Source organism: Mauremys reevesii, linkage group 6 (genome assembly GCF_016161935.1).
Source record: "Mauremys reevesii isolate NIE-2019 linkage group 6, ASM1616193v1, whole genome shotgun sequence".
Lineage (NCBI taxonomy): Eukaryota > Metazoa > Chordata > Testudines > Geoemydidae > Mauremys > Mauremys reevesii.
The window spans coordinates 45421653-45445671 of record NC_052628.1 but is presented as its reverse complement, the minus strand read 5'-3'; the positions used below and the strand labels follow the sequence as shown (position 1 = coordinate 45445671).

The 24019-nt window shown below is 41.3% G+C and overlaps 1 protein-coding gene across 7 annotated transcripts in view; it reads right to left on the bottom strand.

Moving 5' to 3' along the window:
* FAM169A (family with sequence similarity 169 member A) overlaps nucleotides 1–24019 on the bottom strand; it is a 53457-nt gene that overhangs the window by 18047 nt on the left and 11391 nt on the right. For 4 of the 7 annotated variants that reach the window (XM_039544038.1, XM_039544034.1, XM_039544036.1 and 1 more), the window contains exons 2-5: nucleotides 10973–11110; nucleotides 8580–8679; nucleotides 7500–7585; nucleotides 5315–5486 (exon numbers count right to left, since the gene is read on the bottom strand). In XM_039544038.1, the coding sequence (XP_039399972.1) occupies nucleotides 5315–5486; nucleotides 7500–7585; nucleotides 8580–8679; nucleotides 10973–11107 (493 nt within the window). In that variant the 5' untranslated portion in view covers nucleotides 11108–11110. Of the gene's footprint in view, nucleotides 1–5314; nucleotides 5487–7499; nucleotides 7586–8579; nucleotides 8680–10972; nucleotides 11111–12077; nucleotides 12099–18888; nucleotides 18994–20605; nucleotides 20711–24019 lie in introns of those variants that run through there. The other 3 variants (XM_039544040.1, XM_039544039.1, XM_039544041.1) reach the window with 3 other exon arrangements.

The window sequence follows — 24019 nt, the reverse complement described above, 5'->3', positions numbered from 1 at the left end:
TTACAATCCAAGTAAAATAACAACACAAATTTCATATATAGCACTCATCACAGACATTAATTAGTCCTCACAATACTTTTGTGAGGTCAGTTGCTATTGTTATTTGCAAAGCAAGAAAAACTCAGTCAAGAGAGATTAAGTTATTTAAGGTTACACAGTGAGTCCACATCAGAGATGAAATTAGAAAAACAGGAGCAAGTCCCAGACCTGTGGTCTGATCACTGGACTACATCTCAGTCTATCACCACAGAAAGAGAAAAAAAACCCTGAAGTATAACAGTATTTCATATTCAAATAGTTTGGATGTTTATTAGCTCAGGATTAGTAAATGGTAGAACAACAGGAAAATTAAGTGTAGTTGCATAAGAACATAAGAATGGCCGTACCGGGTCAGACCAAAGGTCTATCCAGCCCAGTATCTGTCTACCGACAGTGGCCAATGCCAGGTGCCCCAAAGGGAGTGAACCTAACAGGCAATGATCAAGTGATCTCTCTCCTGCCATCCATCTCCATCCTCTGACGAACAGAGGCTAGGGACACCATTCTTACCCATCCTGGCTAATAGCCATTTATGGACTTAGCCACCATGAATTTATCCAGTTCCCTTTTAAACACTGTTATAGTCCTAGCCTTCACAACCTCTTCAGGTAAGGAGTTCCACAAGTTGACAGTGCGCTGCGTGAAGAAGAACTTCCTTTTATTTGTTTTAAACCTGCTGCCTATTAATTTCATTTGGTGACCCCTAGTTCTTGTATTATGGGAATAAGTAAATAACTTTTCCTTATCCACTTCCTCAACATCACTCATGATTTTATATACCTCTATCATATCCCCCCTTAGTCTCCTCTTTTCCAAGCTGAAGAGTCCTAGCCTCTTTAATCTTTCCTCATATGGGACCCTCTCCAAACCCCTAATCATTTTAGTTGCCCTTTTCTGAACCTTTTCTAGTGCTAGAATATCTTTTTCGAGGTGAGGAGACCACATCTGTACACAGTATTCTAGGTGTGGGCGTACCATGGATTTATATAAGGGCAATAATATATTCTCAGTCTTATTCTCTATCCCCTTTTTAATGATTCCTAACATCCTGTTTGCTTTTTTGACCGCCTCTGCACACTGCGTGGACATTTTCAGAGAACTATCCACGATGACTCCAAGATCTTTTTCCTGACTCGTTGTAGCTAAATTAGCCCCCATCTAATGCATGATCTAATTGCCACAATGTATATGGAACAAATATTTGTTATAAACACTCCTCCATCACTCAGAATCTAATAAAATCAGTTGTACAGAAACTAGAATAAAGTATTAACATTTCAATCCAGAAGTCATTTTTGTGATCATTGTGTTGGCTTAACTTTTAGCTTGAAAATTGCTCTATTAGGACCTGAGCAGTTTCATAGATATGTTCACAAAGGCACAATATTGATAAACAGAACAAAGACATGCCATCTGCCAATTACCTTCCCCACAGGAATTGCCATTCTGGAACTGATCAATGGCCCATCTGGCCCAATATCATGTTTCTGACAGTGGACAAGGCCAGATGCTTCAGAGGAAGACATAAAACCCTTCTGGTGCACTTAGCTGTACAATAGTTGCAATTCACCATGAATTTCCCGGACATTAATCCCAAAACCTTCTACTAGGATAAAGTTAGGATGTCAGATCATACCACTTTGGCCCAAAATTAGATATTCTATTATTGGAGGAGGGCTGTCAGTGTGATCAACAAATTATTTACAATTAAGTTAGATTTAATTCAGCAAAAGTTGAAAAATGAAATCGAGTTCTGAAACAATCATAGAGAACTTACAATGTATATTTAAGCAGTGAGAAAAAATGAGAGAACTATCTATAAAGCAAAGTTAATGACATAGAAACATGCTACTTAAATTGTAAGCCCCTTGGATCAATCATTTTGTTCTGTATTTGTACAGCACCTAGCACAATGGAGTCATGGTCTGTGACTGGGGTCCTAGGCATTAGCACAATACACACAAATAAGGAACAGCAATAATGACACCTGACCCTGCAGCCATCCTGAGATCAACTGGAGTTCTGCACACAAGAATTGCAGGATCAGACCCTAAATGTGCACAATACAGCATTAATGTTTGTAACTTCCACAGTCTGGGTGAATTTCACCCTCACCAGATTGATCTGACCCTATCCAAAATATATTAAACTGTGCAAAATATCGTCCCCTATGACCTACATGTGTGTCTTTATGCAGCACTACTGTACATATTCAGTATTAAAAGGGTAGAACACTGGACAAAATTTCTGCCTCTTGTGTTATGGGGATATAAGAAGCAGCTAATTACCTTTGTAACTGGAGGTTCTTCAAGGCATGTGGTCCCTATCTGTATTCCACTGTGAGGTACGCATGTGCTCCATGCACCCAGAGCTGGAGAATTCTGAAAGCAGTGCCTGTCGGTCTGGCATGCACCTTCACTCTCCTCATGTCTCCAACCGAAGAGACTGGAGCGGGGCAGACCGATTGACTCTTCAGTTCCTTCTCTGCCACGAATCAAAAGATGATTCAAAGCAGCGGGGAAGGAGGGCGGGTAGTGGAATACACATCAGGACCAAATATCATGAAGGACCTCTAGTTACAAAGGTAAGTAACTTCCTCTTTGAGTACTGGTCCCTATATGTATTCCAATGTGGGTGACTGCAAACAGTACTCAAGTAGGAGGAGGGTGCAAGGATACAGATGGCAGAGCAGAAGCAAGGACTGCCATTCCAAAGGATGTATCGGCAGAGGAGTCTTGTACTAAACATAACGCCTCGCAAATGTGTTGATGGAACGCCACTGCAAATATCATGTAGAGGTTCTTCTTAAAGCGATGCCACAGACATCACTTGTGCTCTTGTGGAATGAACCCTCACCCCATGAGTGAGAGGGAGAGAGAACAAAATACAGCCTGAGATATATTTCAAGATTCTTTGAGAGGTTATAGCTTGACCCCGAATACTTTCTGCTACAGTGGCAGACAGCTTGGGAGATTTCTGTTTGGACTCTTGAGATATCGAGTGCTTTGTGCTGTGTGGTTGCTAATATGAGCTGCCTAGTCTAACAAGGATGTTGTGACGTTATTGACATGAACTGTGAGCATATAGATTATTGTGACAACCAAGGTTCTATAGTTGCACCAAATCTTGTAGAAAATAGGTCAAGTAAGGTGCCTATGGAAAGGCTGTAATTTGCTGGTTATGATTATGCTGTCTGTATGTGTGTATCATTTTTGTATTTGAAGTTATGAATATTGGCTATGTACTTGTATCTCAATGTATTTGATTCTAAGTAGCATCAGTGAAGCATTTGGTCAGCTTCTTGAGAAAGGACTATTCTCAGTAAGTGCCCAGTGAAGAAACACTTAACTGACAATGGACTTTGGGAGACGCCAATCCACATCTGAGTTTTCCTGGGAATGTTCAAACTAACATGTAAACAATGGCGCCGACCTGCAAAAAACGGAATCATTCATGGACATGTGACTTGCCCAGGTGGCTACAAACTCCATCTTGTTGCTGTGATTTTTCACAGAAGAACAAAGGGGTTTCCGCCCACAAGAGAGAATATAAAAGGCCCTGGAAACCTCTCCATTTTGTCTTCAGCTGGCTCAAGAGATGACCTCTCCACCCCAAAGAGATGCCTGAAAGAAACTGGGACAAAGGACCGTAACTAAGGGGGTATGAGTGATTGCTGGACACAAGCCATAAACCACGACGTTGGTCTGAAAAGGATTGGGCCCAGACTAGGAAGGAGTCTAGTCTGTGAAAGAAGCTTATTGGGACACCTCTGAGGGTGAGATTTACCTGTATTCAGTTTCCTACTGTATTAGGCTTACACTTGCATGTTTTGTTTTATTTTGCTTGGTAACTTACTTTGTTCTGTCTGTTACTATTTAGAACCACTTAAATCCTACTTTTTATATTTAATAAAATCACTTTTGCTTATCAATTAACCCAGAGTAAGTAATTAATACTTGGGGGAGCAAACAGCTGTGCATCTCTCTCTATCAGTGTTATAGAGGGTGGACAATTTATGAGTTTACCCTGTATGAGCTTTATACAGAGTAAAATGGATTAATTTGGGTTCGGATCCCATTGGGAGCTGGGTGCTGAAGGTAGGAGTACCTGCTTTGAGTCGTTTTCAGTTAAAGCCTGCAGTTTTGGGGATGTGGTTCAGCCCCAGCGTCTGTGTTGGAGCAGAGTAGAGTGTCTGGCTCAACAAGACAGGGTTCTGGAGTCCCAAGCTGGCAGGGAAAATGGGCTCATAGGTAGTTTCAGCACATCAGGTGACAATCTCAAGGGGGTCTCTGTGACCAAACCCATCACAGAGGTATCTGTAATGATCATCCTGTCCAGTGAGGAGGAAAGGAATGGCATGCCTATGCATTCTTGGCATGGAGTCTTCCACCATAGCCGAAATGATATTAATTTGGTGGGAACAGCTACTAGTGTGTTCATGGCTGATTTGGTGAGCACACTGTTTGAAGCCATGCTTCCAGACCAACTGACAATGGATGGTACTGTAGACACTATTGTCGCCAAATTGTGGTCTGGTACCGACAGAGCCCTAGATTTGTGGGCTTTCTTGTCATGCCCCTGAAACTTAGGACATTGTAAATTCTCATGGATTGAGCTAGAAGACTTGCTCAATTTAGGCAGGGCTCTATTCGACTTCTTCTAAGTGGATTTGGAGGAGGATTTAGCCTTATATTTATAAAAACACTCCCTGTCCTCCTGACAAGACCCCACCAAGAAATTTGTGGGGGTAGACTCCCTCGCTCCCGAGTCGGACCCCATGGCATGAGACACACACCTTATTGAGTCAAGCTGAAGTATGGGAGAGGTCCCCCTGGCCTAGGTATTACTGCAGCCTCAAGGCCTTTTCCATTAGGTACTTCTTAAGACGAAGTTCACACCCTTCTTGGGTACAACTGAGGAACAAGCAGCAGATACTGCACCTTGCCACGATATGGGTTTCGCTGTGACAGTAAAGGCAGTGTTGATGGTCATTGCTGACTGAGAAGGAGTGTGTGCAGAAAGCAAAAATTTTGAAACCTGGAGTCCTGGGCATAATGGCTACTAAAAAGACTATGGACAAAATAAAAAAAAAAAAAAGCATAAGTGATTTCAGCACCTAAAGTCACTTTTGAAAATTTTACCCAAAACCTTGTCTGTTCTAAGAATTCAAGAAAAGGTTCATGTATCAATCACACACATTAGTGCACCTTAAAAGTTCTGATAAAAGAGTTTGGTTTTCCATTGCTTTATTAAAAAAATACTTAAATGTTTTTACCTGCAGGTTTAACAGAATAGAACCCAATGGCCTCTCCTTTTTTCCACAGAATCTTAGCATAGTCATTGCTGCTATGACAAAGGAAGGGGATCTCATTTCGCTCTATTTCTTGTTTGCGATAAATAATTCGATTCAAAACATACAGAACCACCCTTTCTCCAAGAGTCTTCACCTATGGAAACACATAAGTACATTTAAATGTGCAACAGTTAAAAGGCCAACATCAATTTAGTTGAAGCTTAGACATTAGGGGGCTTATTTTCCGAGGTGCTAACTATCCACAACTCTAGTTGATGTCAGCAGAAGCTGCGAATGAGCAACACTTCTGAAAGATCAGGCCTAAATTTTTTTGAGCGGTGAGAAGAGCTCAGATGCCATGGTGACAGGTAGTGCATAAAATCAGAGATTAGATAAAATGCATTGCACACCTTCATATTAAAAACATGTTCTGATGATTTAAAGGCTTTATTTTTGTTTTTTAAAATTTAAATGAACACAGTATTTTTGGATTTTAAGAAACATTCGCCAAATACGAGAGCACAGTGTCAATTAGTCTTAGTCTTCCCAGGCTAGCAGGAGTTTGGAGTGGTACAAAGAACATGTGCTCAGATCTTCTGGGAAGGCCCACATAACATACGTCTCCATCATTGTTGGATGTAGAGGTATAGCAGTCACACAGAAATGTCAGAGTTAGATTTACCTGTGCACTGCCCCTCTCCCATTAAGGACTGAAGATCTGCTGAAGGGTTCAAAGGCGATAGCACTGGTTGCAGCAGCAAAGTTTTATTAAACTCCAGTTTGGAACGGTCTCTGATATGGAAATGTAACACTTAACAAGCACAGACAGGAGAAGATGAATGCAGTGAACAACAACACTGCATTGATTCTACTGGACATGGGGGCAGCAAAGAGGAAAAAGCTTGTGGTGGCAATGCTGAAATATTCTGGACTCCCTGCTGCAAAATTAGAGTCTAATATGCTTCAGAAGACATAGGCATTAGTTATGGTTTAACAAAAGTCATACAAGCCTGATGATGAATGGTAATTAAGGCTGCGAGTTTGTCACAGAGGTCACGGATTCCGTGACTTTACGGGACCTCCATGACTTCTGCAGTGGCCGGTATGGCTGACCCGGGGGCCAACTGAGCAGCTCGGGAAGCCCCTGCGCCAGTTGCACTGGCCGCTGCTGGGGCAGCCTCAGGCCACTGCCTCCCCGCAGCAGGAGTTTAGGTGTGGGAGGGGGCTCAGGGCTGGGGAGAAGGAGGGGGTGAGGGCTCTGGGCAGCACTTACAGGGTCGGGGGGGGAGGCCTCCCAAGAAGTGGCGCTCAGCTCCTAAGTGGAGGCACAGCCAGACAGCTCTGCACACTGCCTCCACCTGCAGGCACCACCCCTGCAGCTCCTATTGGCTGCAGTTCTCGGCCAATGGGAGCTGCGAAGCCAGCGCTATGGACAGAGTGCAGAGCTGCCTGGCCACGCCTCTGCCTAGGAGCTGAGGGAGTGGGATGTTGTCACTTCCAGGAAGCCGCAGAGCCAGGTAGGGACCTTGCCAGCCCCTCCAAAGCTCCCCACCCCAGCACCTGCAGCATACCCCAGGCCACCTGCCAAGATTTAGTCAGGGGTATATAGTACCAGTCATAGACAGGTCACAGGCCATGAATTTTTGTTTACTGCCTGTGACCTGTCCATGACCTTTACTAAAATACCCATGACTAAAACTTAGCCTTAATTATGACAGTAGGGCATGTCCTTTATCTGGACTTACTCAAAGCCCATACCAACACTGTAGGCCACCATCCCTGTAGTTCACTTAACTCATCCCCAACCTTCTCCCATGAGGTACTTAATTGCCAGGGGCCCAGATAGCACAAGTCTGAGAAGGTAGCCCTTAAACCATTAGAGGCAAAGTATCTTTCACATGAGAGTGCTGCATAAGAGCAACATTGTTTTGAAGAGGTCAGTTAAATGGAAAACTAAGATGTGAAAAGAGCCCCAGCTCCTCAATCTCTGCTGATGCTCCCACTATGCAAGATGGCCTACCTATTTATTTGCACCATTAGATTAATTTCCAAATCAAATCAAAATGTACAAACACATATCAGATCGTTAACTATCCCCATTAAATTTACACGAAGTGGTCCTTACAAGTTTAAAAACTGTTAAGATATAAATGCTGGAGCTCCTTACCTGCTGAAGCCCTTCTCTAGAAGGGATAGATGTTCTCACAATATCATTGATGGCCCACCATTGGTCAGCAAGATACAAGGCTACAGCTTGAAAGGAAAAAGATGGATATAAAAAGTTAGTGATCTTGACATGTTGAAACTTAAGATATTCACTAAAGTTATTATACAGCTATAGTTACCAAGTTATAATAGACGTCTTTTAAGCTGTAGTAAGAAGCATATTAATGCAGTTATATTCTTTAGCAAAAGCAATGTGCTCAGTGCTGTACAGCCACAAAACAAAGACACTCCCTGCTCTGAAGAGATGATGATTTAAAAGGACAGTAAGCGAAGAGACAGGATATGCTCAGGACCCAGAGGAGTTAACAACAGTGGAGTTATTTTTTTTTAAATGTTGGTTCAGTTGTGGGCATCACAGAAAAAGTAAATCTCGACAAGGGAGATGAATGTGGAGAGGGTGGTAGGATGGTGATCAGCATGAGGTAGACATTCTGTACTTGGGTGGCATGGGCAAATTCAGAGACAGAATTGGGAGAAGACGACAAGCATAGCATTGAGACTGGCACAGTAGAGGACTGGAAAGTAAATGCAATAAGAGATGTCAGCTGTCAGGTAGACTAAAAGGGGCTTGAAGTGGTAGGTAGATCAGCAGAGGGACTCTACTGCTTGACAGAAGAGGAAGATAAATTTAGTAGCCTCATTTTGGATGGACTGGGGAGGATAGCTGGGTATCAAAGAAGCCAGAGAGGAGAAAATTCAAGAGAAAGTACATGGTGCATTTAATTATTATGCACATTAAATCAGGAAGGCACTGTCTTTCCTTTTTGTTACACATCTTCCAAATTTAATCTAGCTGGTTCCACTCCGATTGGCATAGTAATTTCACACTTATTGAGATGTGGATAAGAATCTACAACAGAAATTAACAACAATCTGAAAGTGGAGGTATGGACACTGCATTCAAGCTGAAAAAGGTAATTAGTTATTGCAAGGTAGCATGGAATGAGTAAAGGATTGGTTACATGTATTTGCCACAAAAGCAAAATGCTACAACATTTAGATTAGAATTTTAAAATGAAACCTGTGAGCGAGTCCTCAGGTGCAAATAAAGCAAGAACTTTGTGTGTCTGATCTCCACCGTAAAGAGGAACGAAGCCTATAGTTGACAAGCTAATAGGAATCTGAAACAAGAGTTTAGAATGGTTCAATGGACTCTTGCTAATATAGCATTAGTCAAATATATAGAGCATGCTAAAGAGGACAAGCAAACCCAGTTTTCAAACTTGGGTGTTTAAAGGTGACCTGCAAACCCAAAAAAACACCCCCACCACTGGAGTTTGGCCCTGTTTTGCCTCTTTATATTACAGATCTTCTTTATAAAGATGACCTCCAAAGGTACGTGCATGTTGGAGGGAGGAAGTTTAAAAAGTTTTTCCTCTGTTAAAACAAACAAACAAACAAAAAAACAATCAAAGGAATTCACACTTTGTCTATCCTCTTTTTCCTGGATGATTCTATAAATGACTGAAGAACTATTAGGTTTATGAGATCAGATAGTCCAGGCCATTTCCTCAATTTTAATAAGCCAGCCTTAAATTTGGCCTCAGGGTACATGTACATTGCAAAATTCAACCAACCTGCAGCAGTGAGTCTTAGAGCCCGGGTCTACAGACTTGGGCTCACACTATGGTGCTAAAAACAGCAGTGTACATGTTGCCACTCAGGCTGGATATTAGGGTCGGAAACCTGGGGGAGGTGGGTGACTTTCAGAGCCCAAGCAGCAACAACTACATTGCTGTTTTTAGCACCGTAGCACGAGCTCTGTGAGCCTGAGTCTGTAGACCCAGGCTCTGAGACTCTCTGCCACCAGATATAAATATATATATTTTTTATTTTATTTTATTTTGCAGCACAGACATCTCTTAAGTGACCAGCTGGGGATTCCACTGGTTAACACCCTTCATAGCTTCTGATCACAAGCATGATGGGGTGATCTCTGGCTGTATAACTTGTGCCAGAGAACAGTGGAATGCAAAGTTGGCATATAGCTCCTATATATCCCTCTCTTCTCCCTACCATTAGGCCCTGCACTGAACAAAGCTCAGCCTAACATTATGATCTGACCCCAAGGAAGTGAATCTCTACTGAGAGGGGAAGCCATTTTTATTTCTGTTCATATCTATTTGACTCAAAAGCTATGAGAGCAACAGGAAGACAAGCTGTCTTTATTAAAGATTCAACATCTCGTCCTCAATTAAGGGCTAAGAAAGCCTCAAATACATTTTGTAGACTCTTCTAACAAAGACTTCCAGGAAACAGGAAAGAAAAAACTTGATATGCCTGATACACAAACCCAAATTGTCTTCCCTTGCAGGCCAGGTCACTTTTAAAACAGGTGAACACTTCCCACATTTTGGTGCTAAAATAGGCACTTCAGCATCCAAATGCTCAATTGAGCACCAAAATGTGGCATTAAGGCACCAACATATGGAAACTGGAACCACTTAGTTTTAGAAAGTTCAATATATTCATCAAAACGATTCTGAAGTTATTTAAATTCAAGTATTTCTAATATTTAATGAAGATATTTTAGAAAATATATATATGTATATATAGGCACTGATTGTGTGATGAACAAACAACTAGGCATTCAGACCATGAGAAAGATTTGCTTGCTTATAAAACAGTTTAAAGCTTATGGTATGCTATGGCTCAGAATTTTTATTTTTACGTACACAGCACTTAACCATGATTAGAGAAAAGTGCCTAAAACTCTGCTCCTGGAAAGGGATCTGCAAGTGAGAACCCCTACTCCCACTTAGGAGTCCCACTGGCCTCACTTATTCTAGACTCTTTAGTTAAAATTTCACACCATTGTTACCATAGATACTAGCAAGTGGGAGTGCCAGCATAGGCAGATCCGATTTTGACCACTGCATCACAAAGACAGGCTAAGCGATAAGGTGGGTCAGATCATCAAATTCCAGCATCCGGTCTCAATTAGTGCCTCCACCAGTACAGCTGCTGTGATGGTAACAGGGAAACTTTTAGGACAAATAATCCAATATAGACACCATTTCGGATGTCAGTGGGACTGCCTCTGGGATTAAAGGTCCACCCAAACAGATCACTTTGCAAAACTGAGGCATAAATGACCAATTAGATGCAGTAACTGCTATCATAACTTATGCATGTGCGTTTCTGTGAAAAATTCTAGCAGTTTGCCTGGCTCACCAGTTAAGATTTAAAATGAAAGAGAATTCTTCAATATATGTAGATTCATCATCCAACAATCTGAGTGGCTGACACAAGATCCCACTTGGTATAAAATAATGTGCTTTTTGGTGTTCCAAAGTACAATAAATATACAGTTTAAAAAGGATAGAAACATATAGAAAATATAATACTTATTTAAATACTCATTTTAACACAATAGACACAGACTGGATTAATCTGCATTTTTCTCTTTCTTACTTTGATGTTGCTCACAAGAGACAAAAACTCTGGATTCTCTGGATCCCCACATCGAAGATCAGACATGTAGTCTTCTGCAGAACTCTCCAAGTCTTCATGACTGTAATTATCTAACATGTCCACAGGGAATGCCATCCCCTTGAAAAAATGAACATGCATATATTATTGTAGAGATACCACACAGTATATGCCTGAAGTTATCTTGTCCTATTAAACGTAACATTAGAATGAATTTACTCTTCTTCTCTAAAGGGAAGCATCTTCAATTTTACTGGCAGCAAGGAGCATGAATCACAGCCTCATGTCAATTTGTCAGAACCACCCCAAACAATGGGTTTATTTTTTATTTCCAAATGTTATTTGGGCAGAATAAGGTGATGTGTGTTCCAGCACAATTTGGTTAATTTAATACATGCTTTCTTTCTTTTTCTATACAATGTTTACTGAGTTGCTGTTGCGTAAAGTACAACAGATGCATAAAGAGCCAAATCTTTCATCACTTCACCTAACCAGAGTAAAATAGTTGGGGTATAGTAGTATAGGGGGTGCTGCATGGATGTTGGTGAGAACAGAATCTTCTCCACACACCTGTCCATTGCTTCAGCCTCCCACAACATGGCCTATGTATCCTACCTATGCACCGGTGAAGGAGGGAGAAGGGGATTGGCCAGTGGATCCCTGTAGACATTTGTCCATGGTCTAAAAGACATGCACAGATATTGGGGGGCTTCCTTGTCTGTTTTCACCTGGCTGTTTCACTGACTGCACCATTGGTGCACTCAGCTTCACTTCCTAGGGGTCTGTGTATTTTCTTTTGAAGTCCTCTTCCTAAAATTGCCATAGCCTGCACTTTTCCGCTAGTCCCTCAACTATGGTGAATCAGCACTACAGGCAGCAGCATGCCTCCTTGCCAATTGTCAATGGGAAGCCCTGCATTTAGAGGAGCTGGCTCTCCAAACAGACAGCAACGGCACCTACAGTAAGAATTTTTTAAATATCAGTGATGGGAGTCAGAAAGGAAAGGAAAAGAAAAGAAAAAAGAAAAAAAAGGAAAAAGCTCCTTCTCACTCTTTAACACTCCCTCCACTAGCCCAAGAGTACTCACCAGGGCTCTTCAAGGTTCTTCCCAAGAACTCGTGGCAAGAACAGGGGATAGACCGGAGAATCACACCATCACCAGGAAAAGGCAGGTCTACATGACTGGGGACTCCTTACTGAGAAGAATAGACAGGCCTGTATCAGTGCTGATCCAGAGAACAGAAGGTTGTGCTGTCTGCCAGGTGCTAAGATACGGGTGTGGATCTGATGCTGAAGAGGATCCTAACAGGAGCAGGAAAGAATCCACTGATTGTCTTTCATGTGGGAACAAATGATACGGCTAGATTCTTGCTGGAATGTATCAAGGGAGACTATGCCAGGCTGGGGAAGATGCTTAAGGAAATCAAGACTCAGGTGATCTTCAGTGGGATTCTGCCTGTTCCTAGAGAAGGGCAACAAAGGTGTGACAAGATTATGATGATCAACAGATGGTTCAGGCAGTGGTACTATAAGGAGGGCTTTGGGATGTACGGCCACTGGGAGGTATTCATGGACAGAAGACTGTTCTCTCGGGATGGACTTTACCTGAGTAGGGAGGGTAATAGACTTCTAGGATGGAGGCTGGAACAACTGATTAAGAGAGCTTTAAACTAGGAATTTGGGGGGGGGAGATGGTTGGTAGATGTCCAGGTAATTTCCACGCCAGATTTTAACATTGACAGGGAAGAAAACAAAGCAAGAAAGGATACAGCTGTGCGTAGGAGAATGGACATAAGGAGGAAGGGTAGTGTAGATACCAGTCTAATAGGTGATACTGGCAGTAGAATGTCTGTGCCTAATTGGGTAAAGAATGTCAGTGAAGCCAAACAGCAAAAATTAAGATGTTTGTACACTAATGCGAGGAGCGTAGGTAATAAAATGGAGGAACTAAAGTTACTGGTGCAGAAAGAGAAACCAGATATTGTAGGGATAACAGAAACATGGTGGAATAGTAGTCATGACTGGAGTACAGGTATTGAAGGGTATGTGCTGTTTAGGAAAGACAGAAATAAAGGCAAAGGTGGTGGAGTAGCACTGTACATCAGTGATGAGGTAGACTGTAAAGAAATAAGAAGTGATGGAAGGGATAAGAGAGTCTGTCTGGGCAAAAATCACATTGGGGAAGAAAGCTACTAGAGACTCCCCTGGGAATAGTGCTTGGGGTGTGCTACAGACCGCCGGGATCCGATCTGGATATGGATAGAGACCTCTTTAATGTTTTTAATGAAGTAGATACGAATGGGAATTGTGTGATCATGGGAGACTTTAACTTCCCAGATATAGACTGGAGGACAAGTGCTAGTAATAATAGGGCTCAGATTTTTTGGGTGCGATAGCTGATGGATTCCTTCACCAAGTAGTTGCTGAACCAACAAGAGGGGATGCCATTTTAGATTTGGTTTTGGTGAGTAGTGAAGACCTCCTAGAAGAAATGGTTGTAGGGGGCAACCTTGGTTCAAGCGATCATGAGCTAATTCAGTTCAAACGAAACGGAAGGATAAACAAAAATAGATCTGTGACTAGGGTTTTTGATTTCAAAAGGGCTAACTTTAAAAAATTAATGAAATTAGTTAGGGAAGTAGATTGGACTGAAGAACTTGTGGATGTAAACAAAGAGGAGGCCTGGAATTACTTCAAGTCAAAGTTGCAGAAACTATCAGAAGCCTGCATCCCAAGAAAGGGGAAAAAAATTCATAGGCAGGAGTTGTAGACCAAGCTGGATGAGCAAGCATCTCAGAGAGGTGATTACAAAAAGGCAAAAAGCCTACAAGGAGTGGAAGATGGGAGGGACCAGCAAGGAAAGCTACCTTATTGAAGTCAGAACATATAGGGATAAAGTGAGAAAGGCCAAAAGCCATGTAGGGTTGGACCTTGCAAAGGGAATTAAAACCAATAGTAAAAGGTTCCATATAAATAAAAAGAAAACAAAGAAAGAAGAAGTGGGACCGCTAAACACTGAGGATGGAGCGGAGGTTACAGATAATCTAGGCATGGCCCAATATCTAAACAAATACTTTGTCTCAATCTTTAATGAGGCTAATGAGGAGCTTAGGGATAATGGCAGGATGACAAATGGGAATGAGGATATGGAGGTAGATATTACCATATCCGAGGTAGAAGCCAAACTCGAACAGCTTAATGGGACTAAATCAGGGGCCCCAAATAATCTTCATCCAAGAATATTAAAGGAACTGGCACATGAAATTGCAAGCCCATTAGCAAGAATTTTTAATGCATCTGTACATTCAGGTGTTGTACCATATGACTGGAGAATTGCTAACATAATTCCTATTTTTAAGAAAGGGAAAAAAAGTGATCTGGGTAACTACAGGCCTGTTAGTTTGACATCTGTAGTATGCAAGGTTTTGGACAAATTTTTGAAGGAGAAAGTAGTTAAGGACATTGAGGTCAATGGTAATTGGGACAAAATACAACAAGGTTTTATAAAAGGTAGATCATGCCAAACCAATCAGATCTCCTTCTTTGAGAAGGTAACAGACTTTTTAGACAAAGGAAACGCAGTGGATCTAATTTACCTCGATTTCAGTAAGGCATCTGATACAGTTCCACGTGGGAAATTATTAGTTAAATTGGAAAAGATGGGGATCAATATGAAAATTGAAAGGTGGATAAGGAACTGGTTAAAGGGGAGACTACAATGGGTCATACTGAAAGGTGAACTGTCAGGCTGGACAGAGGTTACTAGTGGAGTTCCTCAGGAATCGGTTTTGGGACCAATCTTATTTAATCTTTTTATTACTGACCTTGGCACAAAAAAGTGGGAATGTGCTAATAAAGTTTGTGGATGACACAAAGCTGGGAGGTACTGCCAACACAGAGAAGGATCAGGATATCATACAGGAAGATCTGGATGACCTTGTAAACTGGAGTAATAGTAATAGGATGAAATTTAATAGTGAAAAGTGCAAGGTCATGCATTTAGGGATTAATAACAAGAATTTTTGTTATAAGCTGAGGATTCATCAGTTGGAAGTAACAGAGGAGGAGAAGGACCTCGGAGTATTGGTTGATCACAGGATGACTATGAGCCACCAATGTGATATGGCCGTGAAAAAAGCTAATGTGGTCTTGGGATGCATCAAGCGAGGTATGTCCAATAGAGATAAGGAGATGTTAGTACCGTTATACAAGGCACTGGTGAGACCTCATCTGGACTACTGTGTGCAGTTCTGGTCTCCCATGTTTAAGAAGGATGAATTCGAACTGGAACAGGTACAGAGAAGGGCTACTAGGATGATCTGAGGAACAGAAAACCTGTCTTATGAAAAGAGATTCAAAGAGCTTGGCTTGTTTAGCCTAACCAAAAGAAGGCTGAGGGGAGATATGATTGCTCTCTATAAATATATCAGGGGACAAATACCAGGGAGGGAGAGGAATTATAAGCTACCAATGTGGACACAAGAACAAATGGATATAAACTGGCCATCAGGAAGTTTAGACTTGAAATTAGATGAAGGTTTCTAACCATCAGAGGAGTGAAGTTCTGGAACACAGTCTTCCAAGGGGAGTAGTGAGGGCAAAAGACGTATCTGGCTTCAAGACTCAGCTTGATAAGTTTATGGAAGGGATGGTATGATGGAATAGCCTAATTTTGGCAATTAATTGATCTTTGACTATTAGCAGTAAATCTGCCCAATGGCCTGTGATGAGATGTTAGATGGGGTGGGATCTGAGTTACTACAGAGAATTCTATCTTGGGTATCTGCCTGGTGAGTCTTGCCCAGATGCTCAGAGTTTAGCTGATCGCCATATTTGGGGTTGGGAAGGAATTTTCCTCCAGGGCAGATTGGCAGAGGCCCTGGGGTTTTTTTTGCCTTCCTCTGCAGCCTGGGGCATGGGTCACTTGCTGGAGGATTCTCTGCACCTTGAAGTCTTTAAACTATGATTTGAGGACTTCAATAGCTCAGACATAGGTTAGGGGTTTATTATAGGAGTGGGTGGGTGAGATTCTGTGGCCTGCGTTGTGCAGGAGGTCAGACTAGACGATCATAATGGTCCCTTCTGACCGTAAAGTCTATGAATCTATAAAACAGTATTTATTTTATAAATACTATAAATATCTATAAAACAGTATTTATTTAGGCAAACTGAGCTCAGTTTGCCTAAATAAATACTGATTATCTTTCAGGTTTTAATCTGACACATCAGATATCCACACCTGGTGGATATCTGATGTGTCAGGTAGTCTGCTACTGTTCTTCAGGTCAAGAATTGCGTCCATCCTGTGTATTTGTACTGCGCCTCACACAAAGAGACTTCAATCTAGTAAGGATCTTTGAGCACTACCACAATTCAAAAAAAGAAGAGAAAAATGAAAGATTGTGGTTCCTCCTGAAGAATGAGAGAGGACACCTATATCTCAATGTCCATGCATCACAGGAATTATAGTTTTATGCATTCATTTCCACTAGCCTCACATTCGCACCATTCTCAAATACTAATAAATCCCAGCATCCTTCAGCAGGCATCTCTCATAATTAGGTTTTCCAGGTTTAAGTTAATGCCAATGAAACCTGACTACCACGCAAATGTAACAGGCTTTTAAAAATATATACACGACCATTGGTTTGATCGGTATTGGTACTTACTATGTTCCTTCAATTACTCTGTTGCCTGTGCCCACGATTTCCTCTGTAATCCCACTGCTCTTCACTCACTCCAACACATGCACCATACTCTCAATGTCACACAACACCGTCTATCCCCTACTCCCTGCCTCCTCAGTACAAGCACCCATGCCAGCCTAGCAATCATGCGCTAGCCTAGACCTCTACGGTTACTGCCAAAGAGTCATCCCACCACATAAGGGAGCTGGGTTTAGCCCCACCTGCGCCTAATTATCTGCATCCCAAGTGATGGGATTGATTTCCTTTATTGGTACTCACACAACCTTTACAACACAAGATACTGGCAACACAGCAAAAGGTCCTTTCAATGGGACCAAAAAACCCTCAATCCAGATATTTACAAAATAACCACAAAATACAAAGATAAAAAACAAATCTTAATTGTAGAAATGGCTATGGCAAATAAGACACCTCACAGCTGCTACTGATACTATTCCTGTATAGTAGTGTCACAGAGTCAGCTGGTCCTTTAAGGGAGTTACCTAGTTATCTGCCTCCCAGATGATGAGTTTGAGGCCAGGGATCAGGTGACCTGAAAGCTAAAATGTCAAGGAACAGCTCAATTAGACAGAGACCTGCAGGAAACAGGATCTGGTTTATCTGTTTAATTTACATAAGACTTTTGATTTTAAGAAATTAACCCATCCCTAAAAAAAAAAATCTGAAATTCTGAAGCTGGGAGTTTTATCTGATGCACTAGCAGTGAGGGAGCCCACCATCTTACAGTTACTAATAACTGGACCTAAGAGGCAACTGGGTGAGAGGGGAAGGGGGAGAAAACAACTAACAAATCACCTGGCAGCTGAAGTACAGTCAGACATGCCAAACCCGTGAGAGAAAAAAAAAAAAAGCAGAAATTGGGCTTGGTTTTGGCTTAATTGGCTTGCAAGTTGCTTGTTGTAGCTTGTTGCCTTTTTTGGGGGGTGGGGGAAATCAGCTTCTGGCAAGCATGGGCTAGGAGCAAGCAGGGGCAAGGGGTGGGGGGAGAGTCAGGGTTGCACAGAGGGCCACCACAGTCCCAGACTGCATGTCAGGGGGATCTAGTCACAAAGTGTTGGGGTTCTTAAGGATTGGCTTGTTTTGGTCTTGTTTTGAAATGAGATTATCTTGATTTTTGGCTTATTGTGGAAATCAGGGCGCTTATTTACCCTGTGAAAGTTGGCAACTGTGCTGGCAGGAGTGGCAGTAGCAGCATCTCAACACTCAGGAGAATCTTTGATTCAGCTGTCCCCAGTGAAAGCAGTGTCAACTTATGCCTCTTCCTCAAGGTACAAAAGGCCAGCAGTTTCACCCCCAAAAGACCACCACATAGGACAGAGCGGACCTCATTTTTAAGGTTTCATCCAGAGCTTCCACAAGCAGTGAACTACCACTACCAGTGCTAACCAATTGATCATTCTTGGAAGGAAGCCAAGTTGTGTGGCTTCTTTATATGACTTTTTCAGATATGAGCAACCAAGATTTCTCTGGGAGGGTCTGAGAACTTTTCCCTGACAAAATTCATGGTTTACGTTTCAAATTTCACCCCTTTCCTTTCTGGTCTCTCTTACGCACACTTCTGTGCTTTCATTTGGAAAGGTATTTGATATGACAAGACCCCTTCTTTTCCCCCCAGGAGACTCAAAGGTAATCTATAAATCAAGCTTTTCAAAACGTAGGTAAAGGTGATATCTAGTACCTATAGACACTAGGATCCAGGAGAAGAGATAGGGTCACCTCTTTCACAGAATTGTTTTCCGTCTTTAAAAACACAGCCATGATTTAGTCACAGATTCAAACTGCTGTCAAAGTAAGATTTCCAGGAACATTTATAAGAAATTAACATATGGCTCCCTCATTTAACTTTCCATTTTATCTACCTGCCCTTCGCTTTTGTTTGTATCTTGGTCTTTTCACTTTTTTTAAATGTCTGCTTTTCAATTGCTTTTCTGTTTTCCCAACTCTTATCAAATCAAAGCTCTTATCAAAGGATTTGTCCTTTTCTGATTCAGCCCACTTCTTCTCTTCACTGATTTTTAGTGTCAGTATTTTCTCTTACCTTCCATTTTCTCCCTCAGTTCCTTCTCCACTTCCTGATCTCTCCTTCATGTTTACGCCCTCTGTCTCCCCATTACTCTCTCTCCATCCCCCATACTATTATTCACCATCTACCCGCCACCCCCACCCACGGCACTCAGTTATTTCATTCACCTCTACATCTGTCTCTCCTCACTCCAGAAAGATACCCACGGATGCCACTATTTTTTAAGGAATGGCAGCAGGCAAGCGAGACACCTGACAATGGTGATTTCCCTCCTCCTGCCGTATAGCAGTGAGCAAGGGGCAATAAGAGGCAAAAGAGACAGCCTTGTCTGCCTGCAGCTGCCACAGTGCCCCATAGTGACCAAAGCAGGAACTGCAAGCAAAAACTGTTCAACCCTAAGGATTTTTCCTCACCTCTGCCAGATCATACACTAAAATACACTTTGCACTGTCTGTCCTAGAGTTTTAAAACATATTTGACAATACTTTAAAACCCACCTTTTAGTCTAGTGTCAACAAGACCTAAAGAGCTGGAATTATCCTTCTGTCCCACAGTCCTGGAAACCTCATCCTCTACTCCCCAATCTTTTTCTGGCTTCCCAACCACTTCCACATTAAATTCACACACACTGATGGCCCATCCATGCCACTATAATTTCACCCTTCCCTGCTTAGAGGAAGTAGGAAGCAGAGTACAAGGGACTAGTTTGCACAGGAGATTAAGAGACTAGGACAAAAGCTAGTCTTCACTGTAATAACATACAGACTTCCTGTAAGTCTACTACTTCTGTAAGGCCTACGTTCAGGACAGGAACTAAGGAGGAAATGTGTGAGCTTACATGTAGCTAGAAAAGACTGACTGGATGACACTTTAGAGTGAGATCTTTGCTGCTTTAAGGTAAGTAAAGACCCTAAGATAAAAGCAGAAATTCCACTACAGAGAAAAACTAGTTCCAGCTGCTAAAGAAGAGGTGAAGCTGAGAATCTTAAGCCAGTAAATTCTGCTTTAAGGGAAATCAAATCACCTAAACAACTAAGATTTTGGTTGGCAGAAACAAACGATTCAATAAACACCCAAGTATCTGAACTAGTATGAGAACAATAAGGAATGATAGAGGCTCACTTCAAGTTACATGACAGTATGAGATATGCAAGCCACAGGCTATTGCTAAAAGCCTCTACTCTAGGCCATCATTCTTGGCATTTTTCTTTTAATAAAAAAAAGGCAAAATCAAAGCAGAAAACATGTAGCAACTGCTGGCTTACTGAATGAATTTTTTGATTGCTAAGCCATTGTGAAAACAAAAACACAGAAATATATTTGTTTACATCTAAAAATGGACAAGAAATAATCAGTTCATGTTTTGGGAACATTAACAGGTAGAAAATTCCTTTAACATCCTAAAAGAATGTTTCTTCTATTCAACAAGAACCGGTGATTATTTAATGAGTCCTGATCCCTGCTGTTTCTCTGGGTTTTTTGTTTTTTTTTTAAAACATTTACCACACTAAACAGAAAGGAGGACAGAAGAGAATTATTTATCAATGTTTAAAAAAAAAAAAAGGCAAACTTTTCAATTTTATTCCCTCCCACCTTTCTCCTCAATTAAACTAATGAATTTCCAACTCAGTAGTATTCTTATAGTGTTTGTATAAGAACACTGTTCATACATATCTACCATAGCAGACAACAGCAGAAAGCTTGCCCATCATTGCTATTCATCATCCATAAATTTTGAATGTGCTGCAGATTACATGACTTTTAAAGACAAGTTCTCACAGACATGTTCATGGTGCAGTTCATATCATAGAGTCTGCCTTGTGCACTACCTCCCCTCTTTATAAAAATCATAGTATTCCTGAGGAAATCACAGTAATTGCTTACATGGAGAAGGATCTAATGGATTTTTGCTGTCTTCTAGGGCAGCTGGAAACAAGAAGAAAGGCCAGCAACATGTCACTAGCAGTTCTCTGCAGACCAACAAGTAGCCCCATGAACCAACATTTAGGAATCTATTTTAAAAGGAGAGATTAAGCTGTTGGAGGCAACGCATTGATCCCAGCAATAAGCAAATTCCAGTCCCACCTGCCATGACTATTTGAAATTTCACATTTTTAAGATTCTTTTGGACTCTAGAAAGCAAAAACCATGAAGGTTTTCATCTCCTGAAAGAAGTTGCTTATATAATCCATATTTGTGTGAATTACTGTTCAGTTTTTCAGGTGAGAGAGCCTTGCATATTTTCACAATTCTGGGTTTTGGACTTTTTTGGAGAGGGAGCTGGGGAGCGAAGGGGCACCAGGAACAAAGCAGGTCCTCATTGTGAAGCCTGTCACTCCTCTTTTTTGTTTCTTTAAGCTTCTGTGTGTTGCATGACTGTAAAACTGTCATGTCAAATCCTTGTCATATTCTGTGGGATTGTGCTCTGTTCATGAGATAACCCTCCAATTGGCCAGGAAATATTCTGGCTGAATGAGCAAATTTGATATAGCCTTAAGCATCCTAACTCATCATGAGCATTCATGCAAAACAGATATTAAAGGGGAAAGAATGTCCAAATAATTTGTTTTTTAATTAGGCAAAAAATGTAATTCTTTCATTTAAACAAAAGTCAAATGTCACTTTATCTCACTATAAGTGCACCATCTTGTATAAGATATTCAAAATTCATTGTACTAAAGTCACACATGCTACACTTGCTTCAGCGTGGAATAGAATGAGGCTTTTCACCCTCCCCCTATAAATTACTATGCCAGAATGCGCAACTTCTTTTAGAAACAGCTATGGTAACACGGAGTGTCTGAGATCAATTCAAGGAGCCCCTTGAAATACCACATTTAACAAGATGAGTGAACATGATGTTGCTTTGTGACTTTCCACCATATTCTAATTCCCAGACACAAACCTTCATTAGCTTAAGTGTTAAGACTGAAAAATTATCCCCCATTTATTTAAAAAAATACTAATGCAGACCAGGTTGAAAATCCATTCAAGTTGTGAATCTGAATATTAACTGGTTTCAGAGTAGCAGCCGTGTTAGTCTGTATCCGCAAAAAAAACAGGAGTACTTGTGGCACCTTAAAGACTAACAAATTTATTTAAGCATGAGCTTTCGTGAGCTGTGAGCTGTAGCTCACGAAAGCTCATGCTTAAATAAATTTGTTAGTCTTTAAGGTGCCACAAGTACTCCTGAATATTAACTGAGACTCATATTCTCAGTTTTATTTCTGAAAAAGCACCATGAACTCCATCCTGTATTCCTGTCCACTGATGTGTGTGCGCACGCGTGCATAAAATCATCACAAAGATTCACACTGACTGACCAGATGATAATATTTGGTAGGTTTGCATCAAATTTTCCCCTTCTGAATCCAAGTTTTACTTGATTTCAGTAACTGCACTGGGACAGAAAAGGAGGTACTCTATAGTACAAGGAAAAATCTTGGGGGTAATTTCAGTTCAATTCACAAAGAGGATGAAGGAGGGAAGATATCTCTAGGATATTTAGAGTTTATAGTGATGATCACCACAGAAGTACATCCATAGATGGAGGTCAAGATGTGCAGTGTTCTAATATATACAAACAGACCATAAGGAGAGGAGGAAGGCATGCTGTGGGAGAGTGAGTTTTTAGCCAATACACTATGTAGCCTAAGATATGTAATATTGGCAACCTTTGATTGTAATAGATGGTAAAGAAGAGATTTAGGGTGGTTTTTTTTAGAATATTCATAAAAAACTGATAAATTTCAAGCCTTTATATTATTTAAAATATTTTGTTAGAATTTTTTTACCCATTGGAATAACCTGTATTTGCAGGATCAGGACACACCTATGCCTAACTTTACTCAATGTAAAGTGAGCAGTTAGAGCACCTGATGCTGGCCATGACTAACTCAATTGTTGACAACTTTGTATACATGCTTTTTTAATATAGAAAGTCAGTTACGCACATGGAACGCCCATTGCAATGAATGGGAGTTCCAGGCCAGTATGCTCAGAGCAAAGTTAGGCACTAAATGTGAATTATACAAAGCAGCATCTATCACATGCACAAGAAAGCACCCATCCTGAAGAGGAGAATCAGATCTGGACCGACCCTCTCATTTTCAAAACTATGAGACCAGCCAGACAAACAAATAAATATATTTGCAGGGAAGCCAGTTTACATTTCTACAAAAAGGGAATTTCCCCCTCACACCTAAACTAATCCCTAGATTTTGGGGAAAGTACAAAAACTTCACTTCTTGTAAGGAAAATATTTCAAACCATAGCAGCCACACTCTACCAGGCCAAATGCCAAGGAAGCTATTCTGGGAGGATGGTGTGGCTGAAAAGCCACATCAACCTATGCTGATTTAAAAAAAAAAATCCCCCAAAATCTGGTGCTTAACATGCACTCAGCAAATTCAGCTTTCATTCCAGTGCAGCATAAACCCTAGAGCACAGGATGCCCTGCACAAAAAAAAAAAGGACAATTAATCTAAATCTAAAAAAAAAGTTATATTGTTACATACTCTTAGGCTGTGTGTCACAGATTTATAGTGATTAAAACTATTTTTATGGCTCCTTGTTACGAATATGAGGGGAAGGGCAGTCTAGTGGTCAGGGTGCTAACATGGGACTCAGAAGACCCAGGTTCAGTTTCCTGCTCCACCACAGACTTCCTGAGTGACCCTGGGCAAGTTACTTAGCCCAGGTCTACACTAGCAGGGGGGTGACCTAAGATACGCAACTTCAGCTACGCAAATAGTGTAGCTGAAGTTGCATATCTTAGGTCAACTTACCTGGCCGTGAGGACGGCGGCGACTTGACCACTGCCGCTCCCCCATCGACTCCGCTTCTGCCTCTCGTGAGCTGGAGTTCCGGAGTCGACGGGGAGCACAATCAAGGATCAATTTTATTGCGTCTACAGTAGACACGATAAATCGACCCCCGATAGATCGACCACTACCCGCCAAGACCTGCCCTTAGTTTCTATGTGCCTCGGTTCCCCCTCCGTAAATGGGGACAATCCCTATCTTGCAGAGGTATTGTGAGGATAACTTCATTAGATTGTGAGACTATGGTAATGAGGCCATACAAGTATTTAAATACATCACTAGCTTGTAATATTATAAAAAAACCTACCAAGAAATTTTAGAGTAAAAAATAAATACATAAACTGGTACAGTTACCACTCTCTGGTCAAAATATATGTCATGTGGTGCCCAGTGAGGCTGCACATCAAGGCATCAGCAGGTCTTTTCACCCCCTCCTCCTCACTTCCCCAGAAACCACATAAACATAGCTCTTTCT